The 16,821-nt window shown below is 46.6% G+C and overlaps 1 protein-coding gene across 6 annotated transcripts in view; it reads right to left on the bottom strand.

The window, feature by feature from the left end:
* Positions 1 to 16,821, bottom strand: part of SLC36A4 (solute carrier family 36 member 4) — a 232,796-nt gene that overhangs the window by 114,558 nt on the left and 101,417 nt on the right. For all 6 annotated transcript variants that reach the window (XM_074984046.1, XM_074984052.1, XM_074984083.1 and 3 more), the window contains exon 10: positions 2,595 to 2,764. In XM_074984046.1, coding sequence (XP_074840147.1) covers positions 2,595 to 2,764 — 170 coding nt within the window. The remainder of the gene's footprint in view (positions 1 to 2,594; positions 2,765 to 16,821) is intronic.

The raw sequence follows: 16,821 nt of genomic DNA on the forward strand, positions 1-16,821 counted from the left end.
CATAATTGAAATACCCCATAGTTCTACTAACACTTCCGCGTCTACAACTAAATTTAATATTATTTTATTCTCATTTTAAGAACTGTTCTGCAGTTTCTGGATTAGAGCTCTAGTAAGGGCTATTGTTAAACATTATATTTCTGCTGAGGATGAAAGATACTATCAGCTCTGAGCTTCGATCCTTCTCACTATATACTGCATTGTGCTTTTCATGAGTCTTGACTAGTTCAGAAGAAAATGACACTTCTGCGGTTGGAACTGCCCCTTCCTGAGGTGAGTGGTATTGCCCCCCATGCCCTGCAAAAATCCCAAGCATTGAGAGAAACGTGAGGATGCAGGTGGCACCAGAGGCACTTGGTGCAGTGAGCTGGGCAGCGTATGTGCCAGTGCTGTGTGCTCTCGCACCACTGAGCCATCACAATGCAGTTTTGATGCCGTGCCATGCTCCTGTGTTGGAGGCTTCAGTGAAGTGGTATCCTGGTGCTGCTATGGTGCTGACTCCGGTACTGTATGAGAATGGGGTGGTGCCTCAGTCCTGGACTTGCACGGTGCCAAGTCTGGTGCCTCTTTCGAGTGGTGTGGAAACTTTGAACGGTACTGCTTGTGCTCCGGGTCTGGCACTGAGGGTGGGCTCCTGATCTTAGAGATTTTTTTATGCCCTGGGATAGAAGTGGCCAAAGCCAGTGGTGCTGATGGCATTAAAGGCACTGAGTGTTGTTGGCACCCTCTTTAGTGGTGCCAGCATCGATGGTGCTGGGGACACCATGGCAGCTTCTCCTGCTGGTACAGCCTGCGAAGACGGTGCCAGAGGCCAGGAACATGCTGGAGAAGGGTCTGTTGTCACAGGTGGGTGCCAACCGAGGTTGAGGGATGCACTGAGTCCATGCGCTTGGTCTCTCATGCTAATTCCTTAGCAAAGGGCTGCTCTAGGTCTGGTGGTTGGAGGGACTTCTCATAGAGATAAGTCTTTAGCCTGTTGGCTCTGTCACTCCTGGCCCTTGCCATGCGGCTGGAGCAATGGGTTCAGGACTGGTTTTGGTGGCCCTCACCCAAGCACTTGATGCAGGAAGTGTGGCCATCAGAGACCGGCATGGCTTCTCTGCACATTGCACATCACTTAGAGCCCAGGGAGCCTGGCATGGTGATGATGCAGAAACTACTCCTAATGCTTCTGTCTAAAGAACTTATTTTTTTAATGTTATCCAGGATAAACAGCATGGAGAAAGGATATGAAACACAAAACTAACTAACTCCTGTGTCTTTCAGAGAAAGAAAGCAAAGCTCCATCTGCATCTGAGGATGGTAGAGAAGGAATTAAGGGGCCCATGCTGCACTCATGCCAGATACCATGAGAAGGCACTAGTGCACATGTGTGGTACAGGAAACCACAGCTATAGAAGAACATCCGAGCGTCAGCGTGAGGACACACTGATACCGAGAGTGAACCCATGGAGACACTACTCAAAAAAGAAATATGGTGTCTGGCTGCCCATCTGAGACTAAACCTGTTGACCAGTATCTGGGCCACAGGCTTTGAATTGCCCACCTCTGAATTATCACATGATCTGTCTACTTCGCTCCAGTCCGTGCTTTTGGTAATCAGAGGTTTTGGAACAGCCAGAATATGGACTTGTGTCTCTGGCCACCTCAGCCAATACTATCCAGTACTTTTTTTAACTCAATTGTACTTTTGATCTTCACAACACTATACTCAGTGAGTTTCACAGGCTGACTATACATTTTGAAGAAAAATTTTCACTCTCTCTTCATTTTAGCACTTCTGAGCAATTTGCCACTTTTGGTTATGAATGTTGAGGAGGAAATAGATTTTTCTAGACCCTGTCACTGTCTTCACAGACATGAGTTAGGTGCGGAGTCCTTCCTGCCAGGTATACAGAGACATTGATGGAAGCACCAATGCACTAGTGACTCTTGCCTATGATATTTGAAGTGGAAAGGAGGGAAAGAAGTCTCAGATTTCAACTTCCAGAAGATGAGGGCAGGGCTGGGCAGCTAGAGAACTTTCTCGAAATGTTTTCCCCATGTGCAGATGCAAAATAGCACTCCATAGAGAGTGTTCCTGGCCAACCTGTACAAGTCCTGCTAGGTGTGTGTAGACATAGCAGCAAGAGAAGGACTTAGTTCTCAGGATCTGGAGAGTTAGATGAACAATTTCTCAATGCAGAGCACCTACTCTGAAGTTGCATATAAAAGAAGTGCATGTAGGACAGCAAGGATTTTGTTTAAATCTTCCATTAAATTACAAACAAAATCCTTCATTGTTAGAAAACTATTTCAAGAGTCTTCTGATAGAATTGGCAGATTCATTGGCAAAACAAAAAATATTTGGTATGTCAGATTCTTGATCAGTCCTTCCAACAAGATATTGTTATAATAATAAGATCAAATATTCCACTGATCAACCTACTGACTTGCTTATTAAAAAAAACCTAAAATACTGAATTGTCATCTTAGATTTACTAATCCTGCTCCTCCCAAAAAAGAAACTCTAAGAAGAAACATTCATTCGTCCAAGTATGTCTCAAAGAAACTTAACAGTGGCTATTTATATGAAAGTTGTGTGGTGTACTTACAGGTTGAGCAGACCAAGAGAGTCCTCACCATTAATTCACAGAACAGCTTCCATTTTTGCTGCACGTTCAAGGTAATTGCTGGAATGATGATCTCTGCTGGAACGTAGTATTGAATTGAGTAGGTCACAAAAATCCCAAAGGAATACAGAACTTTTACTGACTGATACAACCTGTTCAAAACATTTATACAAAATTTGTGTCAGTTGCAAGTCAGTTTGTGGAAGAAAAAGTGGTTTGCTTCAAATAATGAAATACTTGGAGAAGATTGACTGGTTTACCTTTCTTCACCCGCCCTCCCTATGTTGCTTTTCTTCCTGGGCTCAAATCTCTAGGAAGGTCCTATGACCCTAATCCAGTGAAGCACTTAAGTATATGAGTAGCCCTGTATACTTTAACAGAGACTAGGCTATATTTACACCAGATTGTTTACAATGACAAAGTTATACCAATGCAGCTGCATTGCTGTAAGGTCTCATGTAGCCACTCTATGACAAAGGGACAGAGGTCTCCTGTCAACATAACTAAGCCACCTCCATGAGCACTGGTAGCTCTGTTGGTGGGAAAACCCATCCCACAGATATAGCAATGTACACGCTGCCACTTATGCTAGAAAAACTCATGCCACTCACGGGCGTAATTTTTTCAATCCCCTGAGCAATATATATTTTGCTGACATTAGTGGTAATACAGACAAATTCTAACTAATGTTCTCAAAGTTACACAACATTTTAAGCCCTAGCCTAGCAAAGTGCATACACACAGTATCTAACACGTGGTGTTAACTACCAAAATGCAAATAATAATTTGGCATAGTTTTTCTTGCTCTCTTTAATGTTCACTAATAAAAAGCCACCATTAAATTATCAGGACTCTTGGACCAGACCTGGTCAATTTTTTTAGTGTTATTGTGAACCATCGACAATGTAAAGTACTTTACTAATGTAAAAAGCACACCCCTTTCTCAGAACAGTATTTCATGTTTATTTTTTTAACACAAACAACTAATCTGCAAAAGTCCCCTTGTTCTGTGCTCTGTGTACATGTTAAAAAATGTAATTGCCATTAATGAATAGATCCTAATCAGCTTGTGACAAATGGACAGACAAGCCCACAGATCAACAAACCAAACACCTGACTTTCAGAAAGTGTTTACTTACTCTCTAAAGAAATCAGCTCCTCTAAGGAGTCAAATTGGGCATTTAAAAATCGAGGCACCCAAAATCACTAGTCACTTTTGAAAACTAAGACTGTAGCTCTAGAATGACTTATTTCAAACATGATGCTTAGATTATTAAGTCATTCCCTGTCGTTAGCTGAGTGGTAAATAGGGATGTTAATGTTTAATCAGCATGCCTCACTCTAAATGGACAGGCTTACCAGTTACAGTTACCCTGTAGAGAGAGTGTGTGTGCGCAGAGAGTTGCTCCAGCCGCTATAGGTGGGAGGCACTCCAGCACAGCCAGAGTAGCCCCTGTCCACAGCGATCTGGCCTGGAGTGCCACAGATGGGGGGGTTCCAGCCTGACTGGAGCAGTCCCTGTCCACAGTGCTCCCCGGGGGAGGCGTGGCTGGGGAGGCCACACATTTAATACTGGAGATGTAAAATCCCATTTAATTAGGTAACCAGTTAAAAGTTATATATCATTAAATGGCGGGGGGAGGCAGTTGGGCTGCAGTTGGGCTGCAGCACACCTGCCTCTGGTGCTTCCGGGCTGGGCCACTGCAGATGGGGGCTACTCTGGCTGTGCTGAAATGCCTCTCACCCATGGAAGCATCGCGGGCATGGATGCTCTAGCCAAGCTGGAGCAGCCCCAGTCTGCCATCCCCTCCTTCCCCTTACCCCCGTTTAACTGCTCATACCTAACTTTTAACTGGTTAACTAATTAAATGGGAATTTTATATCCCTAGAGTTAAATGTACTCTTATTGTTCAATGCTCTGCTTTGTTGTGCTCTTTGTGAAGCACCTTGGAACAGAAAGTGAATTTTATTAATCAATAAAAATAAAGAGGCTAATGAACAAAAGCAAGGAAGTTGTGTAGAAAGATAAAGAGGGTTAGGAGATCTCTTACTTACCATAGTAGGACCCAGTGGGATACACAATGCAGAACTAAATACACATTGGCGTAAAGCAGTAGAGATATTCCCAGTTAGAAAGAAAAAGCCATGTCCAAGCTACAGTCACAACTGCTATTAAATTTTACATTCTGACTGTAATTCTAGGACAAAGAGCCAAAGATACAATAACATGAATCAACTGAAGTTTTCCTGAAGATTGCTGTTAAAGAGGAGCATGTTACAAAGCTGACAACTCATCGAGGGGAAAGATTCAAGAGAGTCAGAGCAAATGTAAGCAAGATGTACACGAGTACATCTCAAATGGGGGTAACACAGAGGTCTTCCAAGGGTTTCATCAACTCATGTAGATATTTGTGTAGTTTTACAACAGGCTACAGCAAAAGAACTAGCAAAGTCTGTACAAACTACAATTTCATACTGACAATGAGTTATTTATATTGCTCTATATATTATACATACAAAGGTATGTACAATATTTATATTCCAATCTATGTATTCCAATCCAATACAAGGTGAAAAGGAGAAACTCAATTGTTTTTTATAAGCACATAGCCAGGTACAGCTTAGGGTATGCAGGACAAATTAGGCACCTGAAAATAGCATAGCAGTCAGGGAAGACAGAGAACCACAGAGCTACACGTTACATTTAGGTCAAGATAGCTACATCATGCAATGTGCAGAAAATCTACATCCTACAGCCAAATAGCTATGCAGACATAGAATCACGGAGCTGGAAGGGACCTCAAGTGGCCATCGAGTCCAGCCCCCTGCCCCAAGCAGGATCCACCCCAACTAAGCCATCCCAGCCGTGACTATGTCAAGCTGGGACTTAAAAAACTCTAGGGATGGAGATTCCACCACCTCCCTAGAAAACGCATTCCAGTGTTTCACCACCCTCCTGGTGAAGTAGTTTTTCCTAATATCCAGTCCTCTTCTCTCCTTCTGTAACTTCAGACCATTACCCCTTGTTCTTCTCTCTGTCACCACTGAGAACAGTTTCTCTCCATCCTTTTGAGAGCACCCTTTCAGGAAGCTGAAGGCTGCTATTAATCCTGTCTCGGTCTTCTCCTCTGTAAAGTAAATAAGCCCAAATCTCCTCTCCTCATTGGTCATGTGCCTTAATCATTTTCATTGTCCTCCGCTGAACCTGCTGCAATGCGTCCACATTCTTTCTGTACTGGGGGTCCCAGAACTGGATGCAGGACTCCAGATGTGGCCTCACCAGTGCCAAAAGAGGAGAACAACAACCTCTCTAGATCTGCTCAAAATGCTCCTCCTAACGCACCCCAATATGCCACTGGCCTTCTTGGCTACAAAGGCACACTGTTGACTGGACCAGCATCTGACGAAGTGAGTCTGTGCTCACGAAAGCTCATGCTCAAAACTTTTCTGTTAGTCTATAAGGTGCCACAGGACCCTTTGTTGCTGTTACAGATCCAGACTAACATGGCTACCCCTCTGATACTTGACTCTTTTGAAAGTAGATTTTCCAGAAGATCTCCTTTTGAAAGACCACTGTAGTGTAGACATAGCCATTTCAAAATAGCTGGGTGCTATTTTGAAATGCATTCTTGGGTGTAGCTGTGGTTTGTTTTTTTTTTTGTAGGGAGGTACACCTCTTGTAGAACTGGAAGGGACCTCAGGAGGTCATTGAGTCCAGTCCCCTGCCTTCTTAACAGGACCAAGCACCATCCCATTTCTTTCCTGTCTTCTCCTATTTGCTCCCAATCCCTAAATGGATTGAACTTGCAACTCTGTGTTTTGCAGGCCAATCTTCAAACCACTGAGCTATACCTCTCCCCTACCCCACCTTTAAAGTCTATCTGCCCCAGATCCCTGGGAGAATCTAGAGGAATTGAACTTGCAGCCCCAGGTTTAGCAGACCCCCTGCTCAAACCACTAAGCTATCCCTCCCCTATAGCTAGTCCAGAATGGATTATTTTGAAATAATGCAGCTGTGTAAATGTAGCCAAAGGCTCTAGAAATTAGAGATCTAAACTGAGTGTAGATTTCCAATAGATAATATGATCATTAATACTTAATATATGTTCAAACAGGCACAGAAATTGCATACTTCTAATCAAACTTTAGACAAAAACACAAATCTTGAAGACTGTTACTCCTCAAAATAAGCTAAGCCTTTTAAGTAGTTTATCCTTTGTTCAACAGCTCATTTTCAGTTCTTACTAATGTAATGCCAACAGATCCAGGTTACTGGCACCACGGATAGAACCTGTGAATAGAGTGTCTAAAGCCCTGCATTCTACCACATGAGCTAAAGGCCAGCTGGCTGCCAGCCAAGGCTGTAGAGCAGAGACTTCACTCACCTCAGATGAGGTCTCAGTACCTCTGGGTACTACATTAATATACAGCTATTTCACAATTTTTGATCGTTTAATATTAAAAAGATCTTGACTAAATGCCAAAGGAGTGACTGTAAGTTAATATTTTGAACGCTACACAACAATTTCCCTTCTTTCTCCTGTGAATTGCTCAGGATGCGTAAACATGAGAAACCTGTACAAAATTAACTTATCTTGTTTGGAAATCAATTTCATGTAATCAGTGAAACTCCTTGTCTATGGCTAGACTATAGCCCTTTTCTGGGATACCGAGGTAGCTTGGAAAAGGTCTGCCATGTCCAAGAACACTTCTGGAAAAGTGAATGTGTTCTGTCACCATTCCCGTCAACCTCGTTCTACAAGGAAAAAGGGTGGCCCGAAAGACGAAGTTTTTCTGAAATTTGGTACCATGCAGACAGGTCAAATTTTGGAAAACCCCCTCCCAGAAAAGTCAGAAAAGATACACAAATTGGGGTGCCCAACTTCTGTTTCTTTTTCCAACATTTCTCCATAGTCTAGCCATAGTGCTTGCGTTGACAGTCAAACAGAAATAAGGGCATGCAACCAAAAAGTTTTGTCTCTTTCTGCACCGATTTATCTTAATTGGTACAGCTTTTTATGTAGACAAGACCATAAAGCAAGAAAGTTACATGAGACAAAGGTGAATTTCAAAATCCACAGTAAGTGAAAATTAAAGCTTAATTTTATTAAGGAAGTTAATGAAAGAGAGAGTAAACAAAGGCTACAGTACTGCAAATTTCTATGTTCTTCACAAAAACAAACAGGAGTCCTGTGGGACGTTAAAGACTAACAGACTTATCAGGGCATAAGATTTTGTGGGATAAAACACACTTCATCAGATTCATTGGAGTGGAAATACTGAGGCAAAGAGAGAAATAATGTGCACAGCCCCATAGAATGCCAACATTTTAATGGTTGACCTCAAACTATGCTTTCTCAGCTCTCATCCCCTAACACACACCCCACACACACTACTTGCGCTACACTGGTGCCATCCTCAACATATGACTCCACGGGAAGGAGGCCCGTAAAGAATTACATCAGGATTTGAACAATTTCCACCCCATCATCAACCTCAGCCTGGACCCATCCACACAACAGATCCTGGAAGCTACTGTACAAATATATGATGACCATATTAACATCACCCTATATCAGAAACCTACTGGCAATTATTCATACCCACAAGCCTCTAGCTTCTGTCCAGGACACATCACACAATCCATTGTCTACAGCCAAGTGCTAAGATACAACTTGATCTGCTCCAGTCCCTCAGATTGACACAAACAACTTCAAGGTCTTTATCAAGTATTCATAAAGCTAAGTAGCCACTTGGGGAAATGAAAAAACAGACTGGCTGAGCCAGACAAGAACCAAGAGTCACGCACTACAGAACAGGCTCAACAAGGAAAATAATAGAACACCACTGGTTAACACTTAAACCCCCAGCTAAAACCTCTCCAGAGTATCACTGACAATCTACAACCTATCCTGGAAAATGATCCCCCATTTTCACAGACCTTGAGAGACAGGCCAGACCTCATTTACAGAAAGCCCCACAACCTGAAGCAAATACTTACCAGCTGTCACACACCCCACCACAGAAACACTAACCCAGGAACCTATCTGTGCAATAAATACCAATGCCAACTCTGCAAATATGACACCATCACAGGATCAGCAATGGCCCTCTGCCATGTATATTGGCCAAACCAGACAGTCTCTGTGCCAAAGAATAAAAGGACACAAATCAGACATCAAGAAAAATAACATTTGTAAACCAGTAGGAGAATGTGTTAGCCTCCCTGGACACTCAGTAATGGATTTAAAAGTAGCCATCCTTGTACAAAAAGATTTCAAAACCAAACTACAAAAAGAAACAGAATAGCTACAATTTATTTGCAAGTGTAACACAATTGTATTAGGACTGAATAAAGATTCAGAACTCTTATCCCAGTACAAAAGCAATTTCCCCTCTCTTGATATGCACATTTTCCCATCAGCTTCTGGAAGTAATCCACATCCACCCTGACAGAATTGGCCTTGTCACCACTGGTCCTACTTTTAATAAATATCTCCCCTGTTTTGGTATACTACTATATATAGATATACCTCTGCAATTTCCACTCCAGTACATCTGATTAAAGCTTATGCCCTAATAAATTTGTTAGTCTTTAGGGTGCTACAGGACTCCTCATTGCTTTTGCAGATACAGACTACCATGGCTACCTCCTCTGAGACTACGTTCTTCACAGTATCATAACATTTCTATGTTCTTAGGTAGTTACAGTGAGCTTTCTAACACAATAGAGCTCAGGTCCTGATTGCTTCCACCATTCACTATAGACGATAATTAACAGCAACAGACATATAATGTTTGTAGAAAACATGTCATTAAGCAGCCAGCCTGCAGAAAGCTTTAACACAAAACACTAAGGAAAAAATCTAACAAAGGTCTGAATTGTTCTTAGCTTTTCCATAGATTTATTAGTGATAAAGCCTAAAAGAATCACTGTGATCATGTAAGCTACACTTCCATATAACACAGGCCACAGAACTTCTCTGAGTTAATTAACACCTGTTAGAATTACACATCTCTTCTAGGAAAAGAATCCATTTTTTATTTAAAATTTGCCAGTAATGAAGCATCCACTGCAATGACAATTGGAATGGTTAATTACCCTCTCTGCTAAAAATCTATCCTTATTTTTATCTGAATTTTTCTAGCTTCAGCTGCAGCTATTGGACCATATTATACCAGGGTAAGGAACCCCAGCCTGGGGTCTGGATCTGCATCACAGCTTGCCTGGATCTGGACCCTGAAGCTTGGGTCTCTTCCCCAGCATTCGGCCTGTGATGGAGACTGGGGTGGGTGGGGCAGAGATCCAAGCATCCTCGGCTGGATCAGGCAAGCTGAGGCTGGAGCCTGACCACGGACTGTGATGGAGCAGGAAGAAGTGCCACTGCTTCTTCTACCCCTACCCCATCTGGGGAGAATGACAGCATAATCCTGCCTACAGAGGCGCTTCACCTGCCACTCTCATTAGTCAGAATTCTGGCCAATTACAGCAGCAGGGGGCAGTGCTTGTCCATAGCAGGAGAAAAACCTTCCCGGAGAGGCTTTTCTCCTGCTGCTGCCATATTCCCACCTGGGGAGGGAAAGGGGAAGTGGGAGCAAAGAAAGACTGAGGAAAGCACCCCAGTCCCATTCCTGCACTCATCTCCCACCCAGATTCCCCTGCCCAGGCCCTCCCTTGCACACCAACACACAGGTCTGGTCCATGGGAGCCTCCACTGGCTACGTGCCTGCCCCACCCAGCACTCAGAAAAGCTGGCTGCATGAGAGCTCAGGCAAAGGAGAAGAGGCTTATCATGCTGCTTCCACCCTCAGCAGCTCCCATTGGCTGGTTTCCAGCCAATAAGAACTGTCTATTTGCAGAACAGGCAGCATATGAAGTGCCCCTCCCACAGGCTCACGGTGTTCACTTCAGAGCAACACATGATGGCCCCTACAGCTACTTTGAGCACATGCAGGAGCATGGAAAGCAGGGATCCTGGCTAAGCAACCTGTTGTCTTGGAGTCTCCCAGGTAAGTGCCTCCCAGCGAGGGCCTGCCTGTAGCACCCCAGCCCATCCCTCCCCCCACTAATCTGTCCCCACTGATACCCCTACCCCATGTAACCCAAACTGTCTGTGCCCCCACTCCTACAGCCATACACCTACCCACCTCCCTTGCATCATCTCCTATGTCCCTCCTTCAGGTCAGAATCCTCTCCTGCACCCATACCCCCTTCTGGGCCCTGCAACCCTGGTCACAACCCCCGCTCCTTCACCCAAACTCCATCCCAGACACTACATCCACTCTTGAACTCCAGTCTCTTACCCTAACTCCCTTCTGCACCCAACCTCTAACCCAGACCTTGCAACTCATCCATTAATATCATGCAAGAGTGCAGCCCCTGATTACTTACCAAATCTGCCTCCCCTGCCCCCCGCATCAAAAATTATTGCCTATCCCTCAGCTAGAGGGAGGTACCTCAGACTCATTCCAGTAAGGTTTGGTTCTGGACATTACTTTTATAACGGGCATATCAGTTCTACATTCTTATCCTCAGGAGGCTTATTTGGGTAATGTTCATCAATCCCCTCCATTTAATTTGTCTAAGGATATGAGACAGAGTTGTCTGTTATCCCTCTCTATTTGCTTTGGCAATGGACCCTTCTGCCTCCAATGGCTTGTAGCCAACTTGTGACTGCTTGCAGCAAATATCTCTAATTTCTGGTGATGGGACACTAGATGGGGAGGGTTCTGAGTTTCTACAAGAATGGTCTTTCCCAGGTACCGGACTGCTCAGTCTTTCATGCTCAAGATATAACCGTCACCAGACAGGAAATCAATAAGGGATTTTTCCCTTGGTCAGATATGCAGAGATGCAGGGATGAGGGGATCCAGTTTACCTTCTTCTGTAGCATGGGTTACTGCTCACTTGCGGGTTTAAGCTAGTATACATGATGGCTTCTCTGTAACTTGAAGTCTTAAAACCATGATTTGAAGACTTCAGTAATGCAGCCAGAAGTTAGCAGTTTACTGCAGTGTGTATTGTGTAATGTGCAGAAGTCAGACACATGATCATGATGGTCCTTTCTGACATTAAAGTCTATGAGTCTAAGAACTAGGATTCCAAAACTGCCTTGTGAAGAAGGATGGGAAAAACTGGGCCTGTGCACCCTCACAGAGATAAAAAGCCTTGGAGAGGGCAGGGAAAACAGGGGGAACCATGATAAAAATGTTCATTTTAAGTTTAGATGGCATAAAGAAGGTAGAGTGGATGCTTCTATTCACTCTTTCACATGCTAAAAGAACAGAAGGCAGTAATTCCAAAACAATCTGTGAAACTAGGTGCCATAGGCCAAGAGTTTTAGTGATTCAAAAAAGTATTAGACATATATATGGACGACAAGAATATATGGCGTGATAGTAACATATTACAATATACATTTTTAAAGGGGCACAAAAAGTTGGCTTATAGCAGGAAGCAGGAAGATGTAACCATTAGGAACCGGTGGAGAAGCAGTTTATGCCATACCTGCTCACTGCAGAGAGCCTCTGCACTTACCTCTGAAGCTCCTAGTACTATCCATATGAGGCACAGTGATTAGATGGACCAGTGATATGATTCAGTATAATAATTCCTGACTTCTTATTTTTATTTTAATTATTGTTGATGAGATTCAGTTTATGGTTATCTTCTACTATAAACACTTGGAAACAAACAACACTTGGACTTTACAACATTGCCTGCCCTCACCATTCTCCCTGCAAAACATTTTATAGTAACCCCAAAAACTAAATAATTAAAGTTTTCATAATCAAACATCAAAGTTTTAGATACAAGGTGACTTCAAACAAAAATTCTCCATCGCAGTGAGTAAGCAATTTTGTAGCTCTGCATGGGACTCAAATTTCTCCCACGATGAAACAATTTTTTTATAATATTAAACTAATTTTACCATTCATCTGTTATTACTTTCCAACCACTTAAAGAAGTTTCCCCAGGCTATATTTTAAAAATAATCTTTAAAAAAATCAGAACTACAATATTCTTGGCTTCTCTTCACTCTACAATTTAAATTCGGTTGTGGCTTCAATACAAAAATAAAAAAACTGGATACTGTACCTCAGAAGGTGTAAAATTAATTACTGAGACATTCTATATATCTGAACACGGCCACATATGTGAAAAAAGAAAATTCAGAAAATTCATTAAATACAGCAAAATAGAAGCTTTGATTCCACTTTGCATCTCACCAACACTGACAAAGAACTATTGCTAATTTCAGCAGAAAAGCTGCAAATATTTCCATCTTCATAGAAGTTAAACTTCAACAAGTTCTGATAAGTGTTTTAGATAGCCCCAAGGTTTTAGATACCAAAATCTGACTTGAGTTGTAATGTTACATTATAATGCGGAAAGTTCCTCAAATTACAAGGCTTTGATCTAGCAAAGGGACTCTTCACATGATTGAAATTAGAGCTTGCTTAAGAACTTCGTTGGATTGGAGTCTGAAAACCAACAGACCAATTTGCCAGTCAGAACATCAAAGCAGCAAAATGCAAGTCTTTTACCTCTAAAAACCAAAGCATCCTAATCTAAATTAAAGAGATGAACCAAATCCTGCAGCCTAGCCCTTTTCCGGATCTCTTCCTCTGACCCAGGTTCTCCTGTCTGGTCCTGGGAGGTCTTTTCTTCCAACTAGGTTAATGCTTAGCATTTTAACAAAGGACCAAGTAATCTACAGGCTATGACCTGAGTTTAGCCACAAAACCAGCATCTGGGACTCTGTAGTTAGTCACAAGTGGGATCCTTTAAAGGGCCAACCCACTGTAGGACAGGCCCAAAACACTGAAGTACAAAAAAGAGAGTCCTTCCTTTTTTCTTTCCTTACCCCCACCTTTACTGTAATAATGTTCATTTCTCTGATTTCCATTTAACAGCAAATGGAAATTTTTGATTGTATTGCTAATTTCTATATCCATTCAAATGAATATGGCTTTTGAGGTTTGTCTCTGAAAACCCTCTCTGCATGTAAGACTCCCTGTAAAGAAAATCACTTTAACCACTCAATTGCTACATCTACACTGGGATGGTACATCGAAATAGCTTATTTCAACGTAGCGAAATCGAAATAAGCTATTTCGATGAATAGCGTCTAAACATCCTCCAGGGCTGGTGCCGTCGACGGCCAGCACTACATCGAAATAGGCGCTGCAGGGGAGCGTGTACACACAAAAGCGGCCCAAATCAAAATAAGGGTGCCAGGAAAAGCTGCGGACAGGGTCACAGGGCGGACTAGCACTTCCGGGGCAACAGCAAGCCGCTCCCTTAAAGGGCCCCTCCCAGACACACACAGCCTGCAGAGCATGCATTCTGCAGAGCCACAGGCACGCACACCCCGTATAAGCAGCATCGACCCCCAGCAGCAGCAGCAGCAACAGCAGCAAAAGGCCCACACGCCCATTCCGGGAGCAGTGGCCACCTGGCTCAGTGTCATGGAGGAGGCAGCTCAGCATCTTTTATTTGAGCAAGATAAGCTGTCCTCGGAGGATGAAGAAGCAGCCCCAGCCCTTGCTGCCCTCCCAGCCTCCCCCCGCCGGACACGCTGCCGGCTATGGAGGTACTCCACTAGCACAGACTGGTGGGAGCGGCTGGTGCTTGGCAAGTGGGACAACGACCGCTGGCTCCGGAATTTCCGGATGAGCCGGCAGACATTGCTCGAGCTCTGCCAGTGCCTCACCCCTGCCTTATGGCACCAGGACGCCCCCATGCGACGTGCCCTCACCGTTGAGAAACGGGTCGGCATCGCTGACTGGAAGCTGGCCACTGGAGACAGCTACCCATCCATAGGGCAGCAGTTCGGCGTGGGCAAGGCCACCATCAGGGCTGTCGTCATGGAGGTAAGAAGACCCAGGGGGAGGGGGGAGTCTGCGGGGGGAGCGGGTGCCGAGGGAGGACAGGGAGCGCAGAGAAGATGGGGAGCCCAGGGAAGGGAGCCCTGGGGGGAGGGGGAGCCCAGGGAGAGGGCCAGACATACCCTGTACACCCCTCACGGGTGCTCTCTCATGTCCTCCCCCTGCAGGTGGTCCGCACAATCAATGCCTTGCTCCTCCACAGGCTCGTGCGGCTTGGGGACCTGGATGCTGCCATAGCATGGTTTGCCAGCCTGGGCTTCCCTAATTGCTTTGGGGCTCTAGATGGGACCCATATCCCCATCCGTGCCCCAGAGCACAGCGGACGACGCTTCCTGAATAGGAAGGGCTACCATTCCGTGGTCCTCCAGGCCTTGGTGGACAGCCGGAGCCGCTTCTTGGACATTTATGTTGGCTGGCCTGGCAGCATCCATGACGCCCGGGTGTTCAGAAATTCGGGCCTGTGCCGCCGGCTGGAGGCGGGGACCTACATCCCCCAGCGGGAGATCCCATTGGGGGACACCACCATGCCCCTCTGCCTCGTCACAGACGCGGTGTACCCCCTCCGGCCCTGGTTCATGCGCCCTACACGGGCCATATCAGTGCCACCCAGGAGCGGTTCAACACCCGCTTGAACCATGCGCACCAGGTGATCGAGCAGACTTTCGGCCGCCTCATTGGGCACTGGAGGTGTCTCCTCACCCGCCTGGATGCAGGTCTCGCCAACATCCCCCAGGTTGTAGGCGCGTGCAGCACACTCCACAACCTGGTGGAGAGCAAGGGAGAGGCCTTCTTCCAGGGCTGGGCTGTGGAGGCTGGCAGGGCCGATGCCCAGCCACCCGCTGCCCCCAGTCGCCAGGTCGACCCTGAGGAGATCCGGGTCCGGGAGGCCCCGCGGGCCCATTTTGAGCAGGCTGCGGGGTGAACGCTGGGAGGGCGAGCTGCTGGTAAGCCACCCACCGCCTCACCACATTCCCCACAGCACTACCTGCCCCCACACCACTTAGCACCAGAGAGCACACACCACCCACACACTTCTTTTGTAAATAAACCAACACCTTTTTTTTTTAAACAAAACAATGAACTCAACATTAAAGAAGGGGGGATCTATGTACATGGGGGGGCAGGTACTAAAGGGGGGTGGAACAAATAAACTATTTACAAAGATGGGGATAATGTGTACAAAGGAGCGGGGGCAACATCCTTGGCCCTTCACCCCTATTGTCCAGCGCCTGGCGTGGGGGGGCGCGACCCCTGTCTGGGCCGGAGGTCCCGTCGAGGCTGCGTGGGGGCCGGGAGAACTGGCAGATACGGCTGGGCCGGGTCCTGAGGCCCGCGTCTCCCTCGGCAGCAGGCTCCAGGACAGATGCTGGTGGAGGGCAGCTTGGAGGGACGGCAGGCGGAACAAGGGGGGGGGCCATGGGCTCCACGAGCCGCTCAAAGGTCTGCATGAAAGCCCCCCAAGTCTCCTGGCACCAGGCCAGAGCTCGCTCCTGCAGGTGGAGCCGCCACTCCTCCACCTGCAGGCGGCGCTCAGACACCTCCAGCTGATGCCGGAGGGTGGCAAGGAGCTGGGGGTCAGCGGACGCCTGGGGATGGCTCCGGCGCTGTCAGGCTCGTCCTGGGGCCGGTCCGGGCCCCGCCGCTGGGCTGGCCTGCTGCGATGGCCCCGGTGGGCTGTCCGGCACAACAGACACAGCGCCTGTGCTCTCAGGGCCCTCAGATGGTGCAGCTGCGGAACAGAGGGGGGAAAAGAGTGGAGACAGCCTGACCCGTGGCCCACGTCCCCCCACCCCTCTGCTGCTGGTTCCCCAACCACGTCCCCCAGAGATGCTGCTGCTGCTGATGGGTGTGCTATCCCCTCCCGGGGGGACCTCTAGGTTCCGTTCCCCCCATCCCCAGGGATGGGGCATGGTGCTGTCCTGCTGGGGGGCAGGGGCTGATGGACTCTTCTGAGGGACATGCCACTGCTGTCCTCGAGGCCATGATTATCTGGGTGTGCGCAGGGCCCTGGTCATATCCCTTGTCCCCGCCCCGTAGCCCCGGGGGTGCGCACTGGGGTACATACCTGATGGTCCGCTCCCACGGTCGGGGGATACCCATCGGGCGGACGCCCTGCTGGAGCTGGCGGAAGTGAGGTCTATGAGCAGTCCCCCATCGCTGGAGGCCTCCTCCTCCTCCTCCTCCTGTGGTACCCCAGGGTGGGTTCCTGTGGGGGCCCCTGGGGTGCAGGGCTGGCCTCCGGGCCGGACTACGTCTCCAGGGCCTGCTGGGGCTCGTTGGCCGAGGTGTCAAGGGTGGCCAGGGGGGAGGAGGTGTA

The sequence above is a fragment of the Carettochelys insculpta genome, chromosome 1 (assembly GCF_033958435.1).
Source record: "Carettochelys insculpta isolate YL-2023 chromosome 1, ASM3395843v1, whole genome shotgun sequence".
Lineage (NCBI taxonomy): Eukaryota > Metazoa > Chordata > Testudines > Carettochelyidae > Carettochelys > Carettochelys insculpta.